Here is a 25,286-nt window from a genome sequence, read left to right as displayed (position 1 = left end):
ATGTTGAGAACTCACTGGACACAAGGCTCCAGCCAAACAAGAAAACTTGGTAAAAGTCTAGAAATTCTGACTGTCCTTGAGAACTGCACGGTGACACAATGAGACGGGCTCCACTTGCTGCCGGCGCTCCCCACACAGATGCCAGGGGCTGCGGCAAGGAAGACGGGTTAAGGGGGTAGCTCTGAGGACAGGCGGCCTGGCTTCCAGGTCAAAATCGTGCCAGCCCCACTGTGCGCCACCGAGTGCTCATGGAGAGTTCCTAATCTCTCTGGGCTTCAAATTCCTCGTGTGGGACGCAAGACTACTACCTTGCCCCCATGGTGGTCCAGACGCACACTGCCCCCATAACGTCCACACACAGCAGGCGATATACTCAGAGTCACAATCCCTCCATCCAGCAGTGGAGGCCACGAGCAGAGGGACCAAGGGAATGTGAGGCTACAGAGGCCAAAAGGCGCCGGGCGTGGTGGCGCACGCTGGTAATCTCAGCATTTGGGAGGCTGAGACAGGAGGATCAGGGTTCATGGTCAGCCTCAGCTACTACTTAGAGAGGCCCTCTGCAACTCAGTGAGACCTTGTTTCAAGATAAAGAATTTAAAAATAGGGCTGGGGGTGTAGTTTGGAGGTAGAATCCTCCTGGGTTCAATCCCCAGTACCACAAAAAAAAAAAAAAAAAAAAAAAGCCAAAGGGCACGTTGAACCCATTGGTCCCACTTGTCATTTACCCACAAGGCCAGAGTCCCACAGTGAAGACACTGGCCAAGGAGAAAAGACCAAGAGGAAAAGAAGTCTGGCTGGATGAAAATCCTCCTAAGGGCGGATTTCCCTACGTCGCTCCTAAGGGCTAGCCTGGTGGCAGCGGGCATCCCTCCTCGCATGCTCCTCCGGACGTTTCCCGGCCTACAGGCCATGCTTCCAGTTCTCTGGAGTTAATATCCGGGCTCGGTTTTTTTCAAAGAGTTCTAACATTTTCTCCATGTTGTAGTCAGCCTCGATCACCTGGAAATGAGACACACGGGTCATGGAGCTGCGCTGACCTGGACATCACCCTCCTCCACAGACGGACACAGGGAGGTGGAGGCAAGAAGGAAGCAGGTGGGGAGCCGGGGCACCTGAGGCCCCAGGCAGAGGATCAGGGCCAAGCAGCTCCCAGCTCTAGGACACCCACATGCTGAGCCACGTGCCACCCAAGGACCCCAACAGTTGTCCCCGCAGTGAGCTCATGACAAACCTCTCGTCATTTTATAACCTCCAATTATGTTATAATAAGGGGAAATAAACTTTAAAAATCTACCATAGTCATCTCTCCCTTGTGAGCAGCCCGGCGCTTGCAAGAGCTGTGGGTAAGTGTGTGTGCAGTGCGGCCGCGCGGGAAGGCTTGGTCCCCACTGTGCCTACACCAGCCCTTGCTGTGTACGCCCCCCCTGGGGAAATTGGGAACAGCAAATTAGAACACAAGGGCATGGGCGAGGAAATACCTATGGGGCGACACATGAGTGTCAGTTAGCAGAGGCGTGTGTCAGCAAGAGAAAGGAGGGCTGCTATGAGAAGCGACACAGGCCTCCAGGGCACAGGGTCCTACACACCCCAGACCCTCCCGCGGGCATCACCATGTGACAGCCCGCAGCAGCTGACCATCCTTCTCAGGCCCCTGATCACCCAGTGAAGGTAAACGGTGGCTCTGCGTCATTCACTGAGGAAGGGAAATCACATCAAGGGGACCACCATCCCCAAAGATTCAGAGCCACACCAGGGCCCTTGGCTTCCATGCCTGGGGCGCCCCCCTGTGGCCAATGCCAGGATGAGACCTGCTACTACAAACACCCCCTGAAAGGGCACCGGGGCGATTGCCTCCCTCAGGCTGCCAACTCACTCCAGTCTAAAACTGAGGACTGAGAGAGAGGTGTCCTTCCAGCTTCCCACCCTTTCTCCTTCCCACCCTTTCTCCTAAATCCTCAAGCTCAGCCAGGCGTGGTGGCTTGGGAGCACCTCGAGCTCAGCCAGTACTTGGGAGGCTGAGGCAGGAAGACAGCAGGTTCACAGCCAGCCTCGGCAACTTAGCCCTCTGCAACTTAGTGAAACTGTTTTCAAATAGGAAATAAAATTGGGCTGAGAGTATAACTTGGAGGTAGAATGCTTTGGGTTCAATCCCCAATACCAAAATAAATCAATCTTCGTGCTCCAAAGGGCCCCCCTCCCATCTGCAGAGTGGCTGAGGTTCCCTGGGTCACCTGGCCCGGGAGAAGGGCATCGTGCCCCGAGAGGGGAGATGGACTCACCAGGACAGGGGCCGCCATGGGGAAGAAGCTTCCTGAGATGAGCCACTCCTCGTAGAGGTGGTGAACAGCTTTCAGGTACTCCTGCCAGGGAAACAAGGTGTGGGCTGTTGGGAGCAGGGAGGGGTGAAAGTCCTCCCATCAGGGGTCTCAGCAAGGGCAAGAAGTTCTCAGTGACCCTGGGGAGGTGACTTGGACAAAGAAAACCTACAACAGCCAACCTGGCTGGGGGTGGGGACAAGCTCCCCGGGGCCTGTGAGCATGAACACTGCCCCACCCCAGTCGGTTCCCCACCTGCCGACTCTCATTTCCTGCCCCCCTCCAGCAGCAGGGCCCCAGCTCCATCACCACGCCCACCCGCCCACTTGGGGAACAGATGTCCTGGCAGCCTCCGCCCTCCCTCTGGCTTGCCACCCAGAGGCTCTGACCCACCCTTTGCTACCTCACCAGACCTCATCACAGAGGGGTTCTCTGCACCATCAACACCACCGCACAAAGTCTGTTTGGCAGATGGTCCCCAAGCCCCAGCACACGTGGTCTCCAGCAATCAGCCCGTGCGTGCGACCGCCCACGGGCCCCTCCACAAGCGCAGACCCAGGCGTGTGTGAACCGTGCCGCCAGATCCGCCTACAGGCTTATCAGAATCATTAAGACAAGCGCGTGGATAACAGCTTGGAAGGACTCCAGACTTGGCACCTCCTGGGACTATCTGGGTCACCTGGAGCCGCCCTGCCTTGTATCAGCACAACCTGGCCACCTGCTCCGCTCGGCTCCACCTGCAATCAGTCCTGGCCCTGGATGCCCACGGTGAGGCCCAGCCCACCCTCGTGGCTCGAAGCTGGACAACACCAGGCTGGGCAGGCTTCAGGCGCCCACAGGGCCTCAGTGCACAACGTCCTACTAACTGCTTGCAGAGCCTCCGTCTGTACACCCCGGGGCAGCTGGTCACTAGAGGCCTTCAGCTCAATATTAACTGAGAAACTACTAGGTGCTGGGGCCCAGGGCACATGCTGAGGCTGCAGAGGGAGTGAGATCAAATCTTTAAAAGATCACAACTTTGTAAGGGTTTGGGGAAAAGCGGTATAAACAAAACTGGAAGCAAGCTGTGCCAAGAGCTGTCAACATAGTAAGCCTATGGGCAAGAAGAATGCAGGGAGAAGTCAGGGAAGGCTTTCCAGAGGAGGTGACATCTGATCTGAACTTTAAAGTCAAAGGAAACCAGCACCAGAAGGCACAGTGATGTAACTCCATAGCAGCCCAACTAGCCCCTTATGGTCAGAGCGTGGAAGGCAGGAATGCAGGTGATAACGCCAGGAGGCCATTGGGCCTGAGTCACGTGTGACCCCACAGCCACTGGAGACTGGATTTTGGAAGGAGACATGGGAGCGAAGGACCAGAACAAGAACAGTCCAGGCCCATTTCAAGAGTCCCAATTAGAGCTGTCGTGGCCCCAAGACAAACAACAGAAGGGCATGGCTGCCCTGTGCTGGGCGAGCAGGACCAAACACTGAGCACAGGGCCACACAAGGTACTGTGCTGAGCATGAGGGAGGGAAAGGCCAGGCCCTGCCAGGGAGGGGGCCTCACGGGAGGTGCGGGGCCAGCGGCTCTGAACATGCACAGGGTCCCTGCTGCAGGGCAGGTGACAGGGGACGGGGAGGGGCCCGGCTGAGGTGGACCCTGCAGCCTCTCACCAGCGGAATGACCTTCTCCTCTTCCCGGCACCTCATCTTTAGTCTCTCGTAACAGGTCTCAGGAGTGGTCCGGAGATAAACTGAGGTTAAAAAAAACAGGGGCTCTGATCATTCTGCTCATGGTTTGAGAGAGAAGCAGGGAGAGGAAGGCACCCGGTGGGAGGTGAAGGCACAGACCGGAGCCAGCTGCTCTTCACCACTGGCCCGCTGCCGACCCTGTCCCTTCCCGTGTCACCAGCCCCGCGGGATCCCTCTGAGCTGCACACGTTTCCAGCTGGACACAGCTAGGCAGGGGCCTGGCACAAGACGGCCCTCTGTAAAGTTGTTTCCACGCCTCCTCACAACCCAGAAAAGCCATGAAATCACAAGGTCTGAGAGGAGCTGACCTGGGGGAGGAACAGCAGATGGAGCCAAGGTCAGGGCTCCCCACCTGGGACCAGAGCCCCCAAATCCTGTCTGCCCCCGGGGGGAGGTGGGGAAGGCTGAACCAATTAAATTAATGCAGGGAAACAATCATTGGTGGCTGGTGCCATCCCCAGCCACTGCCCTGCGTGTGCATGTGCGTGTCCCTGCAAGGGGGGGACGCTGCCAAGCACCTCACAGGCCAGGGGAGCGCCCTGGAGGATGGCCGGGGGAGGGGAGGTCTCACCTATCAGATCAACGGACACATCAATGTTTCTCACGATCCAGTCAAACCATTCGGACAGAATCACATAGTCCACTTCGGGCATCTTCCCACTGTGGTGAGTAGTCATAGGAGTTAGGTCACTCGTGAGAGTTCCTGGGGCGGGTCACCCCCCCCCAAAGGATCTGGGGATGCTCTGCTCAGAGGCAGTCACCACGCACGGCAGCACGGCATGGTCCTCAGGATGCTGCACGTACAGTCGTGGCAGGACCCAGCGTCCCTGACCTGCCCCGCCGTGGTGGCCCACGCTGCAGGACAGGAAAATTTATCTGGAGTTTGAACTCCAAGCAGAGAAAGGCCCTTCAAAGCTTATCCCCTGAGGAAAACTGATCTGCAAAGCAATTTCACTCCTAGAAATTTATTTGTGAAAATAATCATAGACGTTCACAGCAGCACTATTTAATACAAAACTGAAAGCTGGCATATCTATTTAATTTTTTAAAAACTGCAATAACTGAAGGGTGATACTGTAAAGGGATAACAAGGAAAACACTCAGAATCTAATGTTCAGTGAAAGCAGCATAATATAAAACTGTGTATACAGTATGACTTCAACCATGTTTTTAAAAATATTCACAGGTTTTGAAATGATTGGGAAGAAAGACGGGCACAGTGGCACACGCCTGTGATCCCAGTACCTCGGAGGCTCAGACAAGAGGATTGCAAGTTCAAGGCTGGCCTCAGCAATTTTGTGAAACCCTGCTTCAAGATAAAAGATAAAAGGGCTGGAGTGTAGCTCAGAGGTAGAATGTCCCTGTGTTCAATCCCCATATATAAAAAAAGGAGAGAGCGAGAGAGAAAAAACAAACACCAAATGTTGACAGGGCTTTTCCCTAAGCTGTAGAACTATAGGTGATTCTTTCTCTATTTCTTTCTTTCTTTCTCTCTTTCTTTCTGTATTTCCTAAATTTTAATATATTAGTTCTCAAATCAAGAGTGGGGGTGGGAACATTTTACATATTTTAAATGTTGTCTTAAAAAGAAAGAAAACCAAGAATAGAGAAAGGAAGGAAAAGCCCAGGAGTGAGGGAGACCTGGCGTCTGCTCCTGGCATCACCGTGGGTGCCTCCACTGAGACCGGGACAGGGATGGGAGTGGAAGCGGCGGGGCAGGGGGGCACAAGCCCAGGGGCAGCTGGGGGTCCCCAAAGGCCCAGGAGGATTCTCCCACTCCCTGCAGAGCCACCTGCAGCTCGTGCAGACCCACCTCACTCTGCATGGGGCAGGCTGTAGGGAGGGTGTGCTGCGTGCAGGGCCTCTACCAGGACTGGAGGAGGCCTGGCCGGCAGGCAGCACCTGCCCCTGCCCAGCTGTGGGCAAGCCAACCGATAAATCAGAACAGAAAGCTCACGTAAACCCTAGCTACCTGTAGACATTCTTTCCTTTTGTTTCCCCAAGGCCTTGTGAGGCCAGTTTTAGTCCCGATTTCTAGATGAGAACACCTGAGGCCTAGAGAAGTTAGGCTGCGCCCTGTCTGAGCAGGCTTTCCACCTGGCTCTCCTGACCCCAAACCCATGTGCTCTCCACAAGCCTCCCTGTTCTGTCACCTGTGGCGCTGTCCTGAGTCAGGCCCTGTCTCCGTGGCCTGAGCTCAAGGAAATAGCAGCTCTCAGGGCCAGGACCCAGGCTGGGTGCCTTGCCTGGACAGGTGCGGGAGGGTGGGGCGTCCAGCCCCAGGCCCAGCAGGAAGGGAGAAAGACCCGCCTGTCATTCCAACATGCCAGGTGAGCCAGCCACCACGTCCCCCTGGGCCCCACCCCATCCTTCTCCATCTGATCTTAGAAAAAGGAAAACCAGGCAAACCTAGAAAAACTTTGTGTTCCATTCTTCAGCCCGGGGCAGTCACACAATCACCTTGGAGGCCTCTTTATTTCTTTAGCTGCAAGGAGCCTTCTCAACACCGTCAGCTTTTCATTTCAGCCCAGTGCCCACACTTCAGAAGTTCTTGTCTTTAGGGACACAGTGTAGCCAGAAACCTTCCTCTTCAACAATTAACACACCCCTCCCAATCCCTGGTACCATAATTTCACCCACCTTCTTCCCACTCCACCAACCCTGCTGGAGTGGGGTGCCAAGAGAGGTGGGTCTCGCCCTAGGTGAGCTTTTCACTTGTTCAAACCCTGCAAGAATGCCCTTCAAGAAACTTCCCTTTGGGGAGATGCAAAATTCCAATGTGTGCCGGGGGGGGGGGTTCTAGAAACCTGAGCAATGGCCGCAGACAGCAAGGCCATGCCTGCTGTACGCCCTTCTCCCCAGGGCCCCACAGAGCCTTGGCAGCCAGTCGCCCCTGCCTTGTGAAAGGGTGCCTCCTCACAGCACAGCAGAAGCTCTTTGCAAAGCATCCCAGGGAGTGAGGAAACGCCAGCTCCCAGACAGGAGCTGAGGCCCCGCACGTGCCAGGGCCCAGCTCAACTCCAGCAGGTAGGAAACAAAACACCCTGCTCCCAGTATGGGCAAAGAATCCAGCCACATTTGCTACAGGTGTCTAACAACTACAGGGATCCGGCTTGACATGACCCCAGCCGTCTTGGTTGTAACCCCCATCTTGCCCACCAGGTGACCCTGGCACGCATCCTAAGCCCTACAGGACACACAAAGTCATTAGCCAGCCAGCTGAGCGTGGTATGGCAGTCACTGACGCCTGGCCTGCTTTTTAGGTGATGCTGGGTATGTAATCATTTTGAGATGGCCAGGTACATTTCGGTTGACAAAGGTGGTCCCCCTTTGTCCAGGTTAGCAGGTAAGCCTTTCCCTCCTGCTTTGGAGTGCAGGGATTCTCATGTCTTAATGGTGCCCGAGATATACAGTGTCGGTGAGTCTCTAACTGTGGTCTGTTCAATCCTGGACCTGCCTCTTTCAGCGGTCCTCGGCACCTCCCACCTTTGGCAGCTGTTCTCATACACCAAGGCCAAGTTTTCCAAACCAATGGCAGTAATCAGTAATTGGGGAGAGCAGAAATCTCTTAAAATCTACTTCTTTAATAGATGACCCACCACACTGAAGGAACCTGGTGCTGGAAGGAAAGAGAGCATTAAAAAATAAAAAAAGCCCAAACTCTATTATCCATCCAATTCATACCTCTGCAGCTCTGGCCAAAAATACTCTCCACTGTTTCTCAAGAGAAAAACACCTGTGGCCTGCAGCTCAGGGCCTGGGAGTAAATCCAAAAAGCTTTAAGACAAAAATAACACAACAAAACCTCCACCAACCAAACCCCAGGCAACAAATGTGAAGTGAAGAAAGCGCAGGCCAGCCTCAGGAAACAGGAAATCCTGCAGGATAAGACAGCCTCGGACCCTCTTGCACTCATCACCCCCAGTGGCAGAGGCCCCAAGGAAGCCGCCGGGGCCGAATGGGGAAAGGCCGGAGGCAGGACCGAGGCTGGACGAGGGCTCCGGTGCACCCGGGCCGCTGGCTTCTGCTGGGCCTTACTTCTCAGAGCACACGCCCTAATGAGAATGAGGCCTCACCTGGGTGCTTATGAGAAACGCAGTAGCTTGAAGGCAGCAGAGCCCTGTGCTCAACCCCAACACCACAGATTAAAAGAGAAAGAATACATGCAGATTGCCAACCCCACCGCAGGCCTGAAGCAGGACCTGCGTGTTAACGGGTGTGCAGGTGATGCCTTTAGTAACACAGGAAGGTGTCTTTAGTAACACAGGAAGGTGCCTTTAGTAACACCAGTGTGGGGAGAGGTGGGGCCGCCCACTGGCATCACTGGAGAGCTTCAGCCAGATTTGGGGCTTCCAGTGGGCCCTGAAGCCTTGGACCTGAAAGAGAAGTGTAGATCTAGTCCCTCGCCACCTCCTCACTTCTTGCTTGCCCAAACATGAGCAGAAAAGCTTCCCCTGCCTTGCGTAGTTTACTGCATAATCAGACAGGGGCTTTATTTATTTGTTTGTTTGTTTATTGCGGGTCTGGGATGGAATTCAGGGGCATTATACCTCTGAGCTACATCCCCTGCCCTATTTTTTATTCTTTATTTTGAAACAGGGTCTCACTGAGTTGCGGAGGGCCTCACTAAGTCGCTGAGGCTGTCCCCAAAACGTGATCATCCAGCCTCAGCCTCCCAAATGCTGGGATTACAAGCGTGTACCACTATGCCCAGCAAGGGCTGCTTTAAAAGCTCTTCTCAAGTTTCTTAACTGCCAAATAAGACCAACAACCAGAAAATCAATGTAGTTCCTGTCCCCGGGTCCTGGCCTGCCCTCAAGCACAAGAGCACAGCACCCCACCCCGTGCCCAGCGACGCAGGCTTCTCAACGCCTCTTCTCCTTGGTTCTCTGCCTCCTGACATGGCTGAGGGAGGGGTACTTCAAGCTGCATGCACCCACTTTTCTCAGTGGTAAGTATGCAAACCATTGTTTTACATATGAACAAAAGAACATATTATGGCACAAAATGGAAAATGAAAACAAATTCCTAGAATAAGACGACTTGGAAGAAACGTCGAGGTTGTTAGCCAGTTGCTACTCCAGGCCATGGTGCTGGGGAGGAAGGTGAGGAGGCAGCACCCGTGGGGGCCTTCCTGTCTCCAGAGAACCTCGGGCAAAGAGTCTAAGGCTCACCGTCCTCTCCCACTCCCCTGAAAACTGTGGTGGTGACCCTGCCCCGGGTGCCAGGCGCTGCCCGCAGGCTCTGGAGCTCCCAGGGCACGTGCGACCACAGCCTTGAGCTCCTTCATCGAGGGTCCTGAGGCTCCACCACGTCCTCAGGGGGATGCGCGCCCCTTGGAGGCTGCATGTCCTTAAGATGACTGGTTACCAAGAGCAGAAACAAGGGCACTGTAAACTCCTCTGTGCTTCACTGTCCCAGAAACCCAAACCACAGGTGCCAGAGGGCAGCTGGGAGGCGGCTGGGAGGTGGCATTCATACAAAGTCACCAGGACAGAAAAAGAATATTTTAAAAGTTCTATCTTGCTGAGCATAAAGGCACACACTTGTGATCCCCGTACTTCAGAGGCTGAGACAGGAGGATCGCAGGTTTGCAGCCAGCCTCAGCTACTTAGTGGGGCCCTCTGCAACTTAGTGAGACCTTGTTTCAAAATAAAGAATAGCCAGGCATGGTGGTGCATGCTTGTAATCCCAGATTCTGGGAGGCTGAGACAGGAGGATCACAGTTCACAGACAGCCTCGGCTACTTAGTGAAACCCTTTGCAACTCAGTGAGACCCTGTTTCAAAATAAAGAATAAAAATTAGGGCTGGAGATACAGCTTGTAGGTAGAATGCCCGAGTTCCAATCCTAGTACTACAAAAATAAATAAATATATAAATAAATAAATAAATAAATAAATAATCAGGCTGGTGTTATAGCTTGGAGGTAGAATGCTCCTGGGTTCAATCCTCAGTACCAGAAAAAAAAAAAGTTATATCTTCCATTGGGGATAGTGACACATGCTTGTAATCCTACTATTTGGGAGGCTGAGACAGGAGGATCACTGGTTCACAGCCAGCCTCAGCAACTTAGTTAGGTTCTCAGCAACTTAGCAAGACCCTATTTCAAACTAAAAATTAAAAAATAGGGTTGGAGATAGAGCTCAGAGGTAAAATGCCCCTTAGTCCAATACCCAGTGCCATTAAAGAAAAAAGTCACAACTTTCTATGCTATCCACAAACCGCCTAGGGCGAGGCCCATGCTACCCAAATCAATCAGCCTCGGAGACTGGGAACCCAGAACTGACTCATCAGAAGTGTAGCGGTGGAGTGCAGGCAGGGGTGAGGCACCAACGCCCCACATGTGGCCAGGGAGGGGCAAAGACAAACAGCTCCCGGAAATTCTTCTGGCATCAGAAGGCGCCACCTCATATCAGGACCGGCTCCCCCAGGGAATGACGGCAGTGTCCCAAGCTCAAGGTAGAAAGAAAGAGGTGGGAAGTTGGGGGTGGAGGGCCAGGCACACAGCTGCAACCTGTGACCAATGGAACGCGGGCAAATGTGGAACAAAGGCCTGAAAAAGTGCTCATGCATCTCTTCCAGGCTCTTGCCCTCTGCCATCCGACAGGATGTGAGCACCCGGGCTCGCTTTCTGGTCCCCAAAGAGGACGTAAGGAGGAGAGAGAAGTCACTCCAGTCACCCTGCCAAGACCAGCCTAGCCCAGCCAATCCCCACACCTCACCACACCCAGCCAAGGTCAGGAAGCTACGGGCTGACCACCCTGCCGACCTGTCAACAATGCAAGCAGGTTACCCAGGCTTGCGGTCATTTGTCATACAGTGTTACTATGGCAACAGGTAACTGATCCTGCATGGCAGGTACCATCAACTGAGTGAATTGAATGGAAGTTCCAAGTTCGTTTCAAAAAACCAATGGCTTAATAAGGTATCAAGGATACAAACTATAGTACCTTCTATACAGGTTTTCTACAAAAATGTATCTTGCACTGTGAATTGACCGCTCCATCAGCCGTACAGGTGACGTCTAAAAGAAAACAAAAAGCAACTCACTACCTCGAGTGAAGAGCAGAGGTCAGGAGGCCTTGGAAAACCTGTGCAGCCCCAGTCACACGCCCATACTGACTGAACACAGGAACCGAGAGGCCGGGGAGCAGGACGGGGACTGAGGAGAAGCCTGGGCTGACGCTACTCAGCCCGGTCCTCCCCAGGCCCTGAACACGCAACCTCAGCTGCAGGGACAGCACAGCGGGGCAGGGCGGAGGGCTGCCTGCCGCCACCTTCCCAGGAGAGACAGGCACACTGGGGGCACAGCACATTGGTTAAAGGTCTACACAGGGTGAACGCAGTGCAGTGGAGGATCCAGGGCCTGAGGCAGAGCCCCGAGAAGGGTGGGTGGGGCGGCATTCTGGGCAGGCTGTGGCCAGCATGGGGGAGTGACAGGCCATCGCCCCTGCCTGCCAGGGTGCCCACATCTCCACAGACGACCTTCCCCCTCGTCCAGTGTCCACTTGGGAAGCAGGCGGGGCTCTTGCCCTTGACGCCAAGTGGGCAACACTGCTCTCACTCTGCGTGGCCCGCCTGCAGGATACAGGATACGGTCGGCACCTCAGAGAATCATTCAGAGCCCTCAATCAAATCAGCTTCCTCTCCCTGGTTGTCTGTCAGTGCCTCCAACCTCCATGCATCCATCTTTTCCCATCCTCTTCATCCTGTGGCCTCACGCCATCTTTCCCTGGCTCCCCATTCACCCACCTCTCTGCTCATTCTCCCTCACCTGCCCGGCTTGCGCACTCTCTTTCTGCCTCCCTAAAAAGGTAGATTTCCACCTGGGTGCCATTATATTTAGATATCATTAGGTATGCTCTGGGTCTGCAGTTGAATGCCCACTTGGGGACGTGTGGTAACGAGCTAACTGCAGACCAGAGGATATTCAGAGAGAAAGAAATTCAGTCGCCAACAAGGTTCTGCTCACATTCTTCAATTTTAAAAAATACTATTTGTGTGACTAGAAGAACGATAACTATAGCTCAGGCGCCCTGGATCAAACCGCCTAGCCCAGTCCAGTGACTGAGCAAGTGTAACTGGCTGTGGGGTGTCCCGTCCCTTCCTAGAGAGCCTCTAACTCGGGTGTCATAGGTTGTATATAGCTTTGACCCACAGGTGCCCATCAGGGCCTCCAGAGCCACCCTATTGTCTAAGACAGTCTGTCCTGAACCACATCCCTGCTGCTGGAAGGACTTAAGCCACCTTGCGTGCTGTTGGCTGAGCCAGAGCAGGCCACCTGACCCAAGCTGAACCAATCATATTCTTTCGCACAAGCATTTGAACTAAGAGCCTGACTCCACGAAGGTTATATCTGTGGTTCTCAAACATGCAAACACACAAAGCATGCATCCAGGGCACCTAGACAGCTTGATAAAGCACAGATTGCTGGGCCTTATTCCCAGAATTTGACCCAGTGGGTTTAAGGTGAGACCAGAAAATGTGCACTTGCAACAAGTTCCCAGGAGATGCCGCTACTGCCGGTCAGAACCCACACTCTGAGAAGAGCTGAGTTAAACGGTGCTGAGCCGAGCAGTGGTAGGTCACCAAAACGTGAGCCCAGGCTGGCATCAGAGCGGCCGCCTGGTGGCTGGGGACGCTGGAGGCTGGTCCTCAGAGAGCGGCAGGGCAGACGAGCTGCCGGAACAGAGAAGGCTGTGAAGCGCTAAGGGCCCGGCTGGGCTTCCTTGTGCGATTTCCCATCCTGGCAATCACACTCCCTAAATGTGAAGACAGTTTTGTGTGAGAGGGTGAAACTGAGCATCTGAAACATACCTGGGGACGAGTGTGCTGGTCCAGCATGGTGAGCTGCACGTACGTCTGCAGTGTGAGGCCCCATCGACAGGCATCCTGGTACATCAGACCCTGCAGAAGGGAGAACATAGCACACGCCGTCAAGGTGGCACCTGCAGACCCTCTCGGTCACTGAAAACCACCTCAAGAAGGCCACGTGACCTGGGCCGGGCCACAGATGAACCCAGGATGGCCGCAGGGTCCTCAGGACAGAGTGCACAAAGCCAGTAAGCCAGGACAGGGCGGCTCAGTAACAGCGAGGCCAGGGTGTCCCCCAGGGAACACGCATTCAGTTGTTCAATAAATGTTCTTTAGCCAGTCATGGTGGCGCATGCCTGGAACCCTGTACCTGGGAGGCTGAGACAGAGGCTCAAAGGTTCAAAGACAGCCTCAGCAATGTAGCAAGACTCTCAGCAACGAGCAAGTCCCTGTTTCAAAACAAAAAATAAAGCCGGGTATGGTAGCTTACACAGTAATCCCAGTACTCGGGAGGCTGAAACAGGAGGACTGTGGGTTTAAAGCCAGACTCAGCGACTATGCAAGACCCTGTTTCAAAAAAAAAAAAAAATGGGCTGGGGGTATAGCTCAGAGGTAGGATGTTCCTGGGTTTAATCCCCAATTACCACAAAATATGAAAAATAAACTAAGTAATGTTATTAGAGCCCCCTGTGGTCTGTTCTGTAACCAACAGCCAAAGTGACCTACTAAAGCTAAATCAGTTCTGTGCCCCTCCTGCCCAGATGGGCATGGGGCCACAGAGTCACTGTCACCCTATCTCCCCTCACCTTCTCCCTCCGGCCAGTCAGCTTCCAGCAGACAAGCTTCCCTGTGTTCTACAAACCCTGAGCAGGACCACCTCGGAGCCTTTTCACCTCTAGATGCCTGTGGCGTCCCCTCCTTGTGTCTGGGTCTCTGCTCAAATGCCACCTTATCAGATGTGTGTTCCCCCAGCTATCTTATCTAAAATAGAAGCCCACCCATCACAACCACCATCGCCCACAGACACAAGACTCCCAGCTCCAGTCTTCCCACTAATCATCTTTTTCTGTTCTTTCTTGCATCGTTGCCTTTTGTTTTTCTCTTGGTACAAACACATGACACTCCAATACTCTGCAATGAGAACTGCAGACCCTCCTAACTGCAGTAAAAGAAAATTTCAGAAAGGCCAGGAATCAGGGGGCTGCAGTAACAGACACCTTTCTGCAACAGAGAACCAGATTGATGGACCAACATTTCTCACAAAAGCATCTGATGGGGTGTGTCCATAGAGCGCCTAAGGAGATGCAGCCTCCCTCGGTGGCCTGAGCAGCCTGCAGCCTAAGGCAAAACTTTAAGTAAAGTGATTCAGCAGAAAAGGGGCTAAGATGGAGCCTGGAGGAAGCTACGAAGGCGTGGTTTCCCCACTCATTATGGGTGGGGAGACTGAGCGGTTTTTCCCTTTCTACCTTTAAAGGAGCTTTCCACACACATGAATGGCTCATGTACTGGCCTGGGATTGGCTGTAAACTACGTGCTAGTGATCTTTATCCCGGATAGGCTAGACTATTTCTCATGGGAATTCCCCTCGTGGTTTGGTGCTATATATATGATTCTTTGGAGAAAAATAAACGAGATCTTGTTTGACATATCTCCCGGCTCTGTGTGGTGATCGGGCCGTCGGTACTCATCATCTCGTCAAGCCCCGCCGCTGTTGGACTGGTTCCCAACAAGCATCAATCTTCCTCTTCTGTCCAGAGTGGAAACTTGTGTAAAATCTCTCTCTACTGTTATTTCTTATTATAACACTCTCACTGGAAGTCTGTGCCAAGGACTCTGCGTTCTGAGGCTGTGATTCTGTCCTGTGATGTGTCACCTAAAACCCCTGAAGAGGCAGCACAGGCTTCCACGTCCCAGGACCTTAGACAATTGGTTTAAGCTGCAGCTTCCTCCGATGAAAAATAAATTATCATTCCTGTGACATGGCATGGTAACCCAGAACCAACATCTCTTTAAGCCTTCTCTGGCAGGCCCCAGGTTGTAACCATCCCTTTCCAGCAGGCCTAGCAGAGCCTTCTGAATGGGGAAGGGAGAAGAGACATGGGTACTTTAGAGCCTCTGCTTCCTGGGTTCGCCCTGGGAAAGCTGACGGTGGCTTCCGGCGAGCCAGAGGCAGACCCTGTTACTGGACATTGCCCAACACAAACCCAGACCAGGGTTTAACCAAAGAACCCAGTTACCCAGAGCCAGGTGCTGAGGAGCTAGGCCCAAGGAATCCTGGGTTCTTGTAACCACTTGGAATAGTCCGAGATACTGGACAGGTGTGCCTGGGCTCTGTGCACCTATCCCTGAGCCTCGGAGATCCTTGATCCCAGAACACCAACATGCTGCCATGTTCCGCGAGTCCTTCCTATTCTCCTCCAGCTCAGCTAATGAAGAGGAAGATGCCTGGGCAGGCTTGAGCTCAGGTGCCAGCACCATGATTCCCAGGGACCTAAGGGGAAGCTGGCAGTGTGTGCAAGAAACAAGCCACTCACCAGAGGATTGTGGCCACGGACATTTCTCCACTTGGACACAGGCTCCATTAACACCTGGAAAGAAAGAAGACATCAGAGAGCTGCTGTTCCCCAGCTCTGAGCTCTGACACTGTGCAAGTATGAAGAGAGAGAGTCAGAGGCACTGTCAAGATCTGGGTGATATAAGCCGGGTGTGGTGGCGCACGCTTGTAATCCCAGCATTCAGGAGGCTGAGACGGGAGGATTGCCATTCGCAGACAGTCTCAGCTACTCAGTGAGGCCCTTTGCAACCCAGTGAGACCCTGTTTCAAAATAAAGAATAAAAAATAGGGCCAGGGGTGTAGCTCGAAGATAGAATGCCCCTGGGTTCTACCCCTAAGTACCACACACAAAAAAAAGACCTGGGTGGCGAGGATGGGCCAAAGAAGCTGAGCAACCCCTGCGGCCACAAGCCCATCTGGATACAGCCTCCTGCGACTTCCAGAGAGGGTCTGAGAACCGAACAGCAGCTGAGATCTGAAGGGTGAGTGTCTTCCTAAAACCAACCAAGTCCTTTACACCAGAGAAGAACCAAACAAGCACATGGCCACTGGAGCCAGACAGCCTGGACTGGGATCTGGCCCCTCCACATACCGGCCATGTGTATTAGTCAGGGTTCTCTAGAGTGTCAGAACCAATGGGATAAATATAGAAATAAATGTATATGAGATGAGGTTAATTAGGGAGATTGGCTCATGCAATTATGGGGGCTGAGAACTCTGTCCCACTACAGGGGGTGTGCAGGCTGGAGACACTGGGACGCTGGCAGCACGGCTCGGTCCTGGTCTGAAAGCCCCAGAACCAAGGAAGCCAATGGTGTAACTCTCAGCCTGAGGCTAAAGGCCCAAGCACCCAGGGGCCTCTGGTTTAGGTCCTGAAGTCCCAAGGCCAGAGAGCCTGGAGCTTGATGTCCAGGGACTGAAGCTAGAGTGTCCCAGGCCTCCCAGACAGAGAGGAAATCCTTCCTTTCCTTTTCTGTGCTATCAGGCTTCTAGGCAATTGGACGGTGCCTTTCCACACTGAGGGCAGATCTTTCCCAGTCTACCAACGCATGCATCAATCTCCCCTAGAAACACCCTCACACACACACCCAGAAATAATGTTCTACCAGTTCTCTATGTACAGGAGTCTCTAGTACCCTTCCCCACTATTCATGAGGGATACATTCCAAAACCCCCAGGAGATGCCTAAAACTGCAGACAGCACCAAACTCTACATATACTGTTTTTCCTATGCACACACACACACACACACATATATGCATAACAAATTTTAATTTATAAATTAGGCACAGTAAGAGATTAACAACTAATAAAAAAGAACAATGATGAAAATGTACTCTAATAAAATCGCCTGCATCATGAATCTCGCGCTTTGGGGCCATAATTTATTAAGTTAAATGAGGATTACTTGGACACAAGCATTGTGCTGTAACTGCAGCTGACCCTATAACCAGCATGGCTGCTCAGTAACAGGGGAGTAGTATATACGGTGTGGATACCCTGGGCAAAGGGGCGATTCATGTCCTGAGGGAAACAAAGCAGGACGGCATGAAATTCCATGAAGTACTTTGCTTTACAGTGTGCAATTTAAACCCTATGAATCGTTCGTTTCTGGAATTTCCCACTTAATATTTTCAGACCGTGGTTGACTTTAGATAACTAAACCACAGAAAGTGAAACCTCAGACAAGGGGGAGTCTACGATATTCTTTAATCCATTCAAGTTGACACCCAGCTGTCACACCATGTAAATTTATAAACCAATTAACTTTTACTGAGTCTTGGTTTCCTTGTCTGCAACTGAGGTAATAACAGTACCTACCTCAGAGAGACCAATCAAGATGGAATTACTTTCGCAATACGATGCACACTTAACACGGTGCCTAGCACGGGGTGTTATACTCAGCACATAGATATTAACTATTGATGCTGTTGTTACCATTGTTGCTGGTTGGCTCCACTGTCTTCCATGACACTATCAGCGTTCCTAAGGTGCCATTAGAGTTACATCATTGAGGCCAGGTATTGGATGTCCTTAAGGTCCCCCCTTTCCCCAGGTTTGATCATTCACAATACACAGCATACAAAACACACAGCTAAGATTTATTACCATGAAAAGACACAGAGCAAAAGCAGGAAAGGAAAAAGGTACCTAGGGGAAAGCCAGGCACCAGCTTCCAGGTATCCTTGCCCAGTAGAGTCACATAGGACACAGCTCATTCCTTCAGCAACTAGCTGTGACAGGTGTGAAATGTTGCCTACCAGGGACTGGCCTCTGCCTAAGAACTCAAGGTTTCCATCAGAGCTCAATCACACGGGCAATCACTTCCTGACATGTACCAAAATCACAGGTTTTCAGCAAGAAAGCAGATGTTGAGCATAAAAAATATTGTTTGCAGGGTTTAGGCACAGTGGCACTCTTATCAGTGAGGAACGGCGGGAGTCCTCCTGAGATACATATCCTGATAAGCTAGCCACGGCCAGCCGTTCAAGCAGGGCTCTCTAGTGGTAACAATCCAGGGCCTGCTACGTCAATGTTGTATGCAGAACACAAGCAAGACAAGGGCTATATGATGTTTATTATCTTTATCAAACCAGACATATTTTAGTAGAAGTAAAAATAGGAAAAGAAGGAAAAATCGAATGACTGCACTGATTCGAGAATTTAAAAATTCGTAGTACAATTTGACCATTTCTAACCTGAAAATCTGAAGTACAAAACTGCTCCAGAATCCAGAATGCCTACATGATGACCCTGTGGAAAATCCCACATTTGATTTCACGTGAAAGATCACAATCAAAATGTGGGCACAAACTGGGCATGGTGGCTCACTGCAGGTTTAGGGCCAGCCTACACAACTTATAGAGGCCCTCCGCAACTCAGTGAAACCCTGTTCCTTTTTTTTTTTTTTTTTTTTTTGGTGCGGGTGTTGAACCCAGGGGCATTCTACCTCCAAGCTATACTCCCAGCTCTATTTTAGGTTTTATTTTGAAACAGGCTCTCACTATTGCAGAGGGCCTCACTAAGTAGCCAAGACTGGCCAAGAACCTGTGATCCTATCTCAGCCTCCCAAGTACTGAGATTACAAGCATACACTACCATACCCAGCTGACCCTGTTTCAAAACAAAAAACTAAAATAGGGCTGGAAGCTCAGAGGCAGAATCCCCCCGCCCCCGGGTTCAATCCCTAGTAACACACACACACACACACACACACACACACACACACACACACCCCACAGGCACATAAAAATATTATAATAAATTACCTTCAGGCTATGTGTATAAGGTTTATTTAAAATATATGAGCTAGGTGTGGTGGTGCATGCTTGTAATCCCAGGACTTGGGAGGCTGAGACAGAAGAATCGCAGGTTCATGGCCAGCCTCAGCTACTTAATGAGGCCCTCTGCAACTTAGTGAGACATTTATTTCAAAAATAAAGAGTAAAAAACAGGGCTGAGAGTATAGCTTGGAGGTAGACTGCCCCTGGGTTTAATCCCCTATACTGCAAAAAAAAAAGGGAAATAAACATATATAAATTTTATGTTTACAATTTGATCTCTTACCCAAAATACCTCCCTATGTATATGCAAATATTCCAAAATGTGAAAAAATCCAAAATCCAAAACACTTCTAATCCCAAGCATTTGAGCTAATGGATACTCGACCTGCAACAAAAAAGCTCCATAAGCAGAAAAGATTACAAAATAAAACCTAAAATCTAGCATAAGAAAGAAGAGTCGGGGTCTTGGTTTAGAGATGATTCTTAAACATCTGTGAGTTTACTCTTAGTGGCTGGGCTTTGGGCTCTGCACAGTGGTACTCCCCTGCTGGGCACTGGTGCCTCAGTGTCATCCAGTCACCTTCTGGCCCTGCTACACAGCCTGACCTTTCTTCTTTTACATGTACACTCTTTTCCCAACAAGCCATGGGAAGGTCTATACCTGCATTTTCCAATACAATGGTCATGGGCCGCATATGGTTATTATGACGTTGAATTGTGACTACAGAGACTCCGCAACTTACAATGGAGTTATGTCCCAATAAAACTATTCTAAATTAAGCCAGGTGTGGTGGCACACACTTGTACTTCCCGTGCTTGGGAGCCTGAGATAGGAGGATCGTGCAGGTTCGAAGCCAGCCTCAGCTGGCTTAAGAGACCCTGTTTCCAAATAAAATATAAAATAGGTCTCAGAGTATAGCCTGGAGGTAGAAGGCCCCTGGGTTCCATCCACACTACCACCAAAAAAAAAAAAAAAAAAAAAACTATTCTAAATTAGAAACATCCCAAGTTGAAAATGTATTTAATATGACTACCTAATCTACCAAACATCATAGTACAATTTCTACTGAATATATATTGTTTTTGCACCACTGTAAAGACAAAACTCAAAAGCTGAGCCTTCATAAGTTGAACCATTGTGAATTGGGGACTATCAGTAGTGCAAACTGAGAGATGCTATTAAGGATAAAATACATACTACATTCCAAATATTTAGTCCGTAAATAGAATGCAAAATAGCGCCTTGATTTTTATACTGATTATGTACTGACATGATATTTGGGGAATCGTGTGTTAAATAAAATGACGTGATAAATATCTGTGATATCTTGTGTTAAATAAAATGTTCTTTGCTTTTTGTAATGAGGCTGTTAGAAATGTTAAATTATATATATATACATATACATGTATACATATATATGTATATATATTATATATATACATATACATATATATATATATATATATATATATACACACATACAACTTGCATATCTGTCTGTTAGACTGGGCCAGTCCACACCCTCCGTAAATTATTCCATCAAGCCTTTCTGGTTCCTCCGAACCTAGTGTAGACACCATACCTCGACATCTGTAGTGCTGGAGAAGAACTCCAGGCATGTTGTCTTCCCACTTGCAATATTGCCCTCAACACAGATCTGGCAAAAAAACAAATGCACATTAAAGTCTGAAATCAAAATCCTAGGGGAGCATCAGAAAATGATTTCTAGGAAAGGGTTCATTCAGGTGAAGAGCAAAACTGTTTCAGTCCAAGACTTAAACAAGTAAATCAAAATCTCACCTCAGAAACAACCAGCCCCCAAGGTCCCACTGTTTGCAATAACAGAAAAATATACTCCCTCCCCCCACTTGCAAACCTAAGAGGTCCTTCCAGCCAGACCCTCCTTTATAGCAATTCCTAAACTATACGTATATAGTTTGTTCACCCAACCCAGCCCTACCCTTCCCAAGCTCAATCCCTCGGACTGTTAGATTTTAGGTATGTCATGTGTATGTGTTACCAGGAATGGAACCCACAGGCATTTTACCTCTGAGCTATACCCTTGGCCCTATTTTATTCTTTTATTTTGAAACAGGATCTCACTTAGTTGCAGAGAGCCACAGTGGGTAGCTGAGGCTGTCCTGCAACCTGTGATCCTCCTGTCTCAGCCTCCCAAGTACTGGGATTATAAGCGTGAGCCACCACACCTGGCTAACTCTGCCTGGTACAGAAAAAAAGCACGCACTGACTGGCTGGAAAGTATTAGGAAATGGAAGAAGAAGAAAGAACAAGGACTTTGGCCACAGGCCAAGCCTTAAGATGGGTAACATATACCATCATCACTTTTAAGGAACTGAAAGCCTTCCTGTTTCCAAATAAAAAATATAATAGGGCGGGGGGAATAGCTCAGAGACAAACTGCTCCTGGGTTCAATCCCCAGTACACACACACACACACACACACACACACACACACACACACACACACAGTGATTAGGTTATGAGGGTTCTGCCCTCAAAACTGGATTTATGCCACGATTGCAAAAGTGGGTCAGTTATCACAGGCATGGGTTCCTGATAAAGGATGAACTGGGCCCTCTTCTCCACCCCACCCCACCCTCACTCCTGCTCTCCTCAGAGGGGATAACTCACACATGCAGCACGAAAGCCCTCGCCGGATGCTGGCCCTCAATCCCGGGCTTCCCACCCCAGCCTTCAGAACCACAAGCCAAATAACTTTCTGTTCATTATAAGTCACTGAGTCTGCGGTATTCTATTACAGAAGCATTAAAATGGATTAAAACTAAGACAGGGGGTAAAGTCCTCCAGTGTCTATGGCTGTTGGGACTTATCCCCAGTCCCTCTGCACAATTCCAAACCTTCCTCCAGCCCTTCTCTAGGGAATGGCCACAGGCCCAGGCCTGCAGGTTCCCTTCCCTCCACGACATGCATCCTGTCCCAACATTCCTGCCTGGAACTGCTCCAACTGGAGGCACCACAGTTTCCCAAGGCTCAGTCATCAGCCCCTCTCCTGGTAGCCCCTAAACTCCCTGCTGCTCTGGATCCATTATTGTCCTATTTACTGACATCATCCCCACAGACTGAGCTTGGGCTCCCTCAGGACAGGGGCTCCTTGATTCCTAGGTCCCCACTCAGTGCCTCCCACACAGGACCTCACAGGTCTAGAATGGTTACCGGCAGCCCTGAGCCTGGAAGCAAGCCCCACACAACCTTTTTTTTTTTTTTTTTTTTTTTTTTTTTTTTTGGTGGTACTGGGGATGGAACCCAGGGGCTATTCTACTTCCAGGATACATTCCTAGACCTATTTTATATTTTATTTGGAAACAGGGCCTCACTAAGTTGCTGAGAGCCTCACTAAATAGCTGCCACTGGCTTTGAACCTGTGCAATCCTCCTGTCTCAGCCTCCCAAATACTGGGATTATAAGTGTGCCCCACCACACCTGGCTACCCCACACCACTTCTAAGGACCCCAGGCTTAGGAGCCACTGACTTCCAGCCCCTGGACTGATGGTGACCAAAATATTGCCCCTGACCCCAGCCAGCTAAAGCAGCCAACATCTGCACAGACAAGTCCAACCTAAGCCTCCTCTGACGTCGGCCTCACATCAGTCACAGCTCTGCTCCACAGCCAGGATGCACGAGCCCCCTGAATGACTGAACCCACGTCTGTGGACCCTCCTGGATTCTCCCAGCCCACTAGTCTCAGCACTGGACAATCGAAGGTGGTGGGCAGACCTCCCCTCACACCTAGGCTGCCCACTCACCCACAGTGAAAGCCACCTTCCCAGGCTGGATGAGAATCCTATCACTCCAAAGCAATCATCCCTTTAGCTTTTGCAGTCTAAAAGATAAGAATGCATATGCCCCCACCTATGCAGACTCTGGGAAGGACAAAAAAGAAACAGGTGGCCTTTGGGGATGTTCTGATCCCTGGAGAACCTCTTGTATTTCTGTCTCTCAGTATATGTACATATTTCTCCACTTCCCTTCAAAAATAAAAAATCATTCCATGCTGGAGAATTCACACAAAGAAAGAACTTACCACTGATTTTTTTTCTTTTTCACTTTCTCTATCTACAAAAGAAATCAAATTTTAAACTTAGTTTTAATTCACTCGCACTTCCCTGCACGAATTTGCTTGAACGACCACACATAGTCACTTTTATTCGTGCTCCTTGGCCTAAAAAGTGTTTTCCACTCTTGGGACCCTCGGCGGGCGAGGGAAGGCAGCGCACGGGGTCTCCCTGTGTGACGGGCTCTAGCGGCTGTCTGGGTCCCCTAGGCACATCAGGGTCCCAGGCATTTATTTTTTCACTTGGTAGACTTCCCGTTATGCCATACCCTTCGTATGTGGGACATTCACAGACCGGTGTCCCGCGAATGAAACCAAGGGGCCTCAGCACTTGGGAAAGCCCGGGCCTCGGAGGACGTGGATTTGGGGCCAGGACTCTGGACTGTCCTGCAGGCCAGGGCTGAAGGCGCAGCCCGCCCACCCCACAGGTGAGGGTCTGAGGCCCATCTCAACAGCCAGAGGCCGGGGGACGCCCCAACCTGGCCCTGAGGGGGCCCCCACTTCCGAGGGGGAGGGTCCTCGCTGCCTGCGGGGTGGGCGGGCGCAGGGAGCCTGACCCAAGGCTCTGGCTGGCAGCTGCATCCGCCCGAGGGCCGATTAAATGCATCCCCGAGAGGCCGAAAGCTCAGCCCCGGGAAACGGGCCGGAGTGGCCAGCGCCCCGGCCCCACGGTGGGCGTCGGCGCCGCTCTTCGGGTCTCCCCCTCCCCAGCCCGGGATGCGGGCCCCACCCGCCAGCCGCCGATGGCCGCCTCCGCCCTCCCCGCGCCCAGGGGAGCGGAGCCCGGAGCCCAGGCGAGTTACCCGGAGGCCAGGCGCGATGCTGCGCCCCCCGCCGCCCCGAGCCCCACAGCCCGGCGCGGCGCAGGGCCCGGCCGGCCCAGCCCCGCAGCGGCCGCAGCAGCATGGCCCGCGAGCCGACGCGGCGGCCGGCTTCCTTCCTGCGCAGCGGCGCGAGCGCGGCCCCGGCGCGCGGCCCCGACGCCCCCTCCCCCGCCCGGGCCCGCGCCCTTAAAGAGACCCCGCCGCTTTTCACCTCCGGGTCTAAGAGAGCCATTCCAGCCGGATCGGAGGGTTAGCCAGCCGCTCGGAGCTAGCAGAAGGCACCCTGACTTGTCTAGGCCTGGACGGCGGGTGGCTAATAATTCCAGGGACCGGTTGGTTGGTGAGTTATTAAAGATTCCTTAAATCGAGAGCTTACTTCATGCACACCTGGCACACGCACGCTCAGGTCGCCACGTAGCTCTCTGAACAACTCTGCTAGGTAGATACCGTCACTCCCACTCTCTGGGCTCGTCCTCAGAGAATCGGGCAACTTTCTCTGAATAGTCCTGGATTTGATCTCCAGCACTGGGAAGAGAAGGACGGTATAGCTGGAATTCAAGCCCGCCTCCTCTTTTTTTTTTTTTTTTTTAAACTGAGGATTGAATTCCAGGGCATTCTACCTCTGACTTAGATTCCTCGAGCCTTTTTATTTTTTATTTTGAAACAGATTCTGGCCAAGTTGCTGAGGCTGGCCTTGAACCTGCCACCCTCCAGAACAGCCAAAGAAGTACTGGGATTACAGGTGTGCTCCACCAGCCCCGGCTATCTGCCTCTTTTCTTGCTTCACAGCTCCAGTTCTTTCCCCTGAACTTTGACATTTACAGAGTCTGGACTCTAAATGCGCTAGATCCTTCAGGAGAGCACAACCAGTATTCCAGTTGGACTGACAAATGGGGTTAGGGAGGGAGCCTGTAAGTCCCATCTGTAGTCAGGTAGCAAAAATTCAGCCCCAGCCGGCATGGTGGCACACACTTGTAATCCCAGTACTGGGGAGGCTGAGAGAGGAGGGTGGCAGGTTCGAGGACAGCCTCAGCAAGTATTGAGACTCTCAGCAACCTAGCAAGACCCTGATTCCAAATAAATAAAATCGGGCTGGGGGTGTAGCTCGAAGGTAGAATGCTTCTGGGTTCAAGCCCCAGTAACACACACACACACACACACACACACACACACACACAATCAGCCCCGCTTTGGGGTAGGGGAGATATTCTAATTCAACAGGTTCACCCAATAATCCCTGCCACACTCTTTAAATCAATACATAAAAATTATACCTATTTGCCAAGTATCATGTGATATTTCAATGCATGTGATACATTATATAATGTAACTCTATCTCTTGAACATTTATCATTTATTTGTGATGAGAGCATTCAAAACCCTTTCTTTAGCCAGGCATGGTGGCATACACTTATCCCTGTATCTGGAAGGCTGAGACAGGAGAATCGAAGGTTCGCAGCCAGCCTCAGCTACTTAATGAGGCTCTCTGCAACTCTACACCACCAAAACAAACAAAACTTTCTTTGAGCTTTTTAGTGTTAAAATAAAACACTACGTTATCGTTCTCTAGAGTCACCATCCCGTGCAATAGAACACCAAGACTTCTAACTGTATCTTAGTACCCATTAATCAACCTTTCCCCGTGGAATTTATATGTGTATGATAAAT

The 25,286-nt window shown here is 51.2% G+C and overlaps 1 protein-coding gene across 1 annotated transcript; it reads right to left on the bottom strand.

Moving 5' to 3' along the window:
- Positions 1-900: 900 nt before the first annotated feature.
- On the bottom strand, positions 901-23,700 carry TK2 (thymidine kinase 2; the record flags this gene model as incomplete). Its single annotated transcript, XM_080704149.1, has 10 exons — positions 901-999; positions 2,280-2,360; positions 3,970-4,049; positions 4,619-4,707; positions 10,999-11,072; positions 12,866-12,955; positions 15,397-15,450; positions 20,284-20,358; positions 22,765-22,796; positions 23,598-23,700. 10 exons carry the CDS (start codon positions 23,698-23,700, stop codon positions 901-903), a joined length of 777 nt encoding a protein of 258 aa, XP_080560275.1.
- Positions 23,701-25,286: the final 1,586 nt, after the last annotated feature.

The sequence above is a fragment of the Muscardinus avellanarius genome (assembly GCF_963383645.1).
Source record: "Muscardinus avellanarius genome assembly, chromosome: 10".
NCBI classification, from domain to species: domain Eukaryota; kingdom Metazoa; phylum Chordata; class Mammalia; order Rodentia; family Gliridae; genus Muscardinus; species Muscardinus avellanarius.
This window is presented reverse-complemented; position numbering and strand designations above follow the sequence as displayed.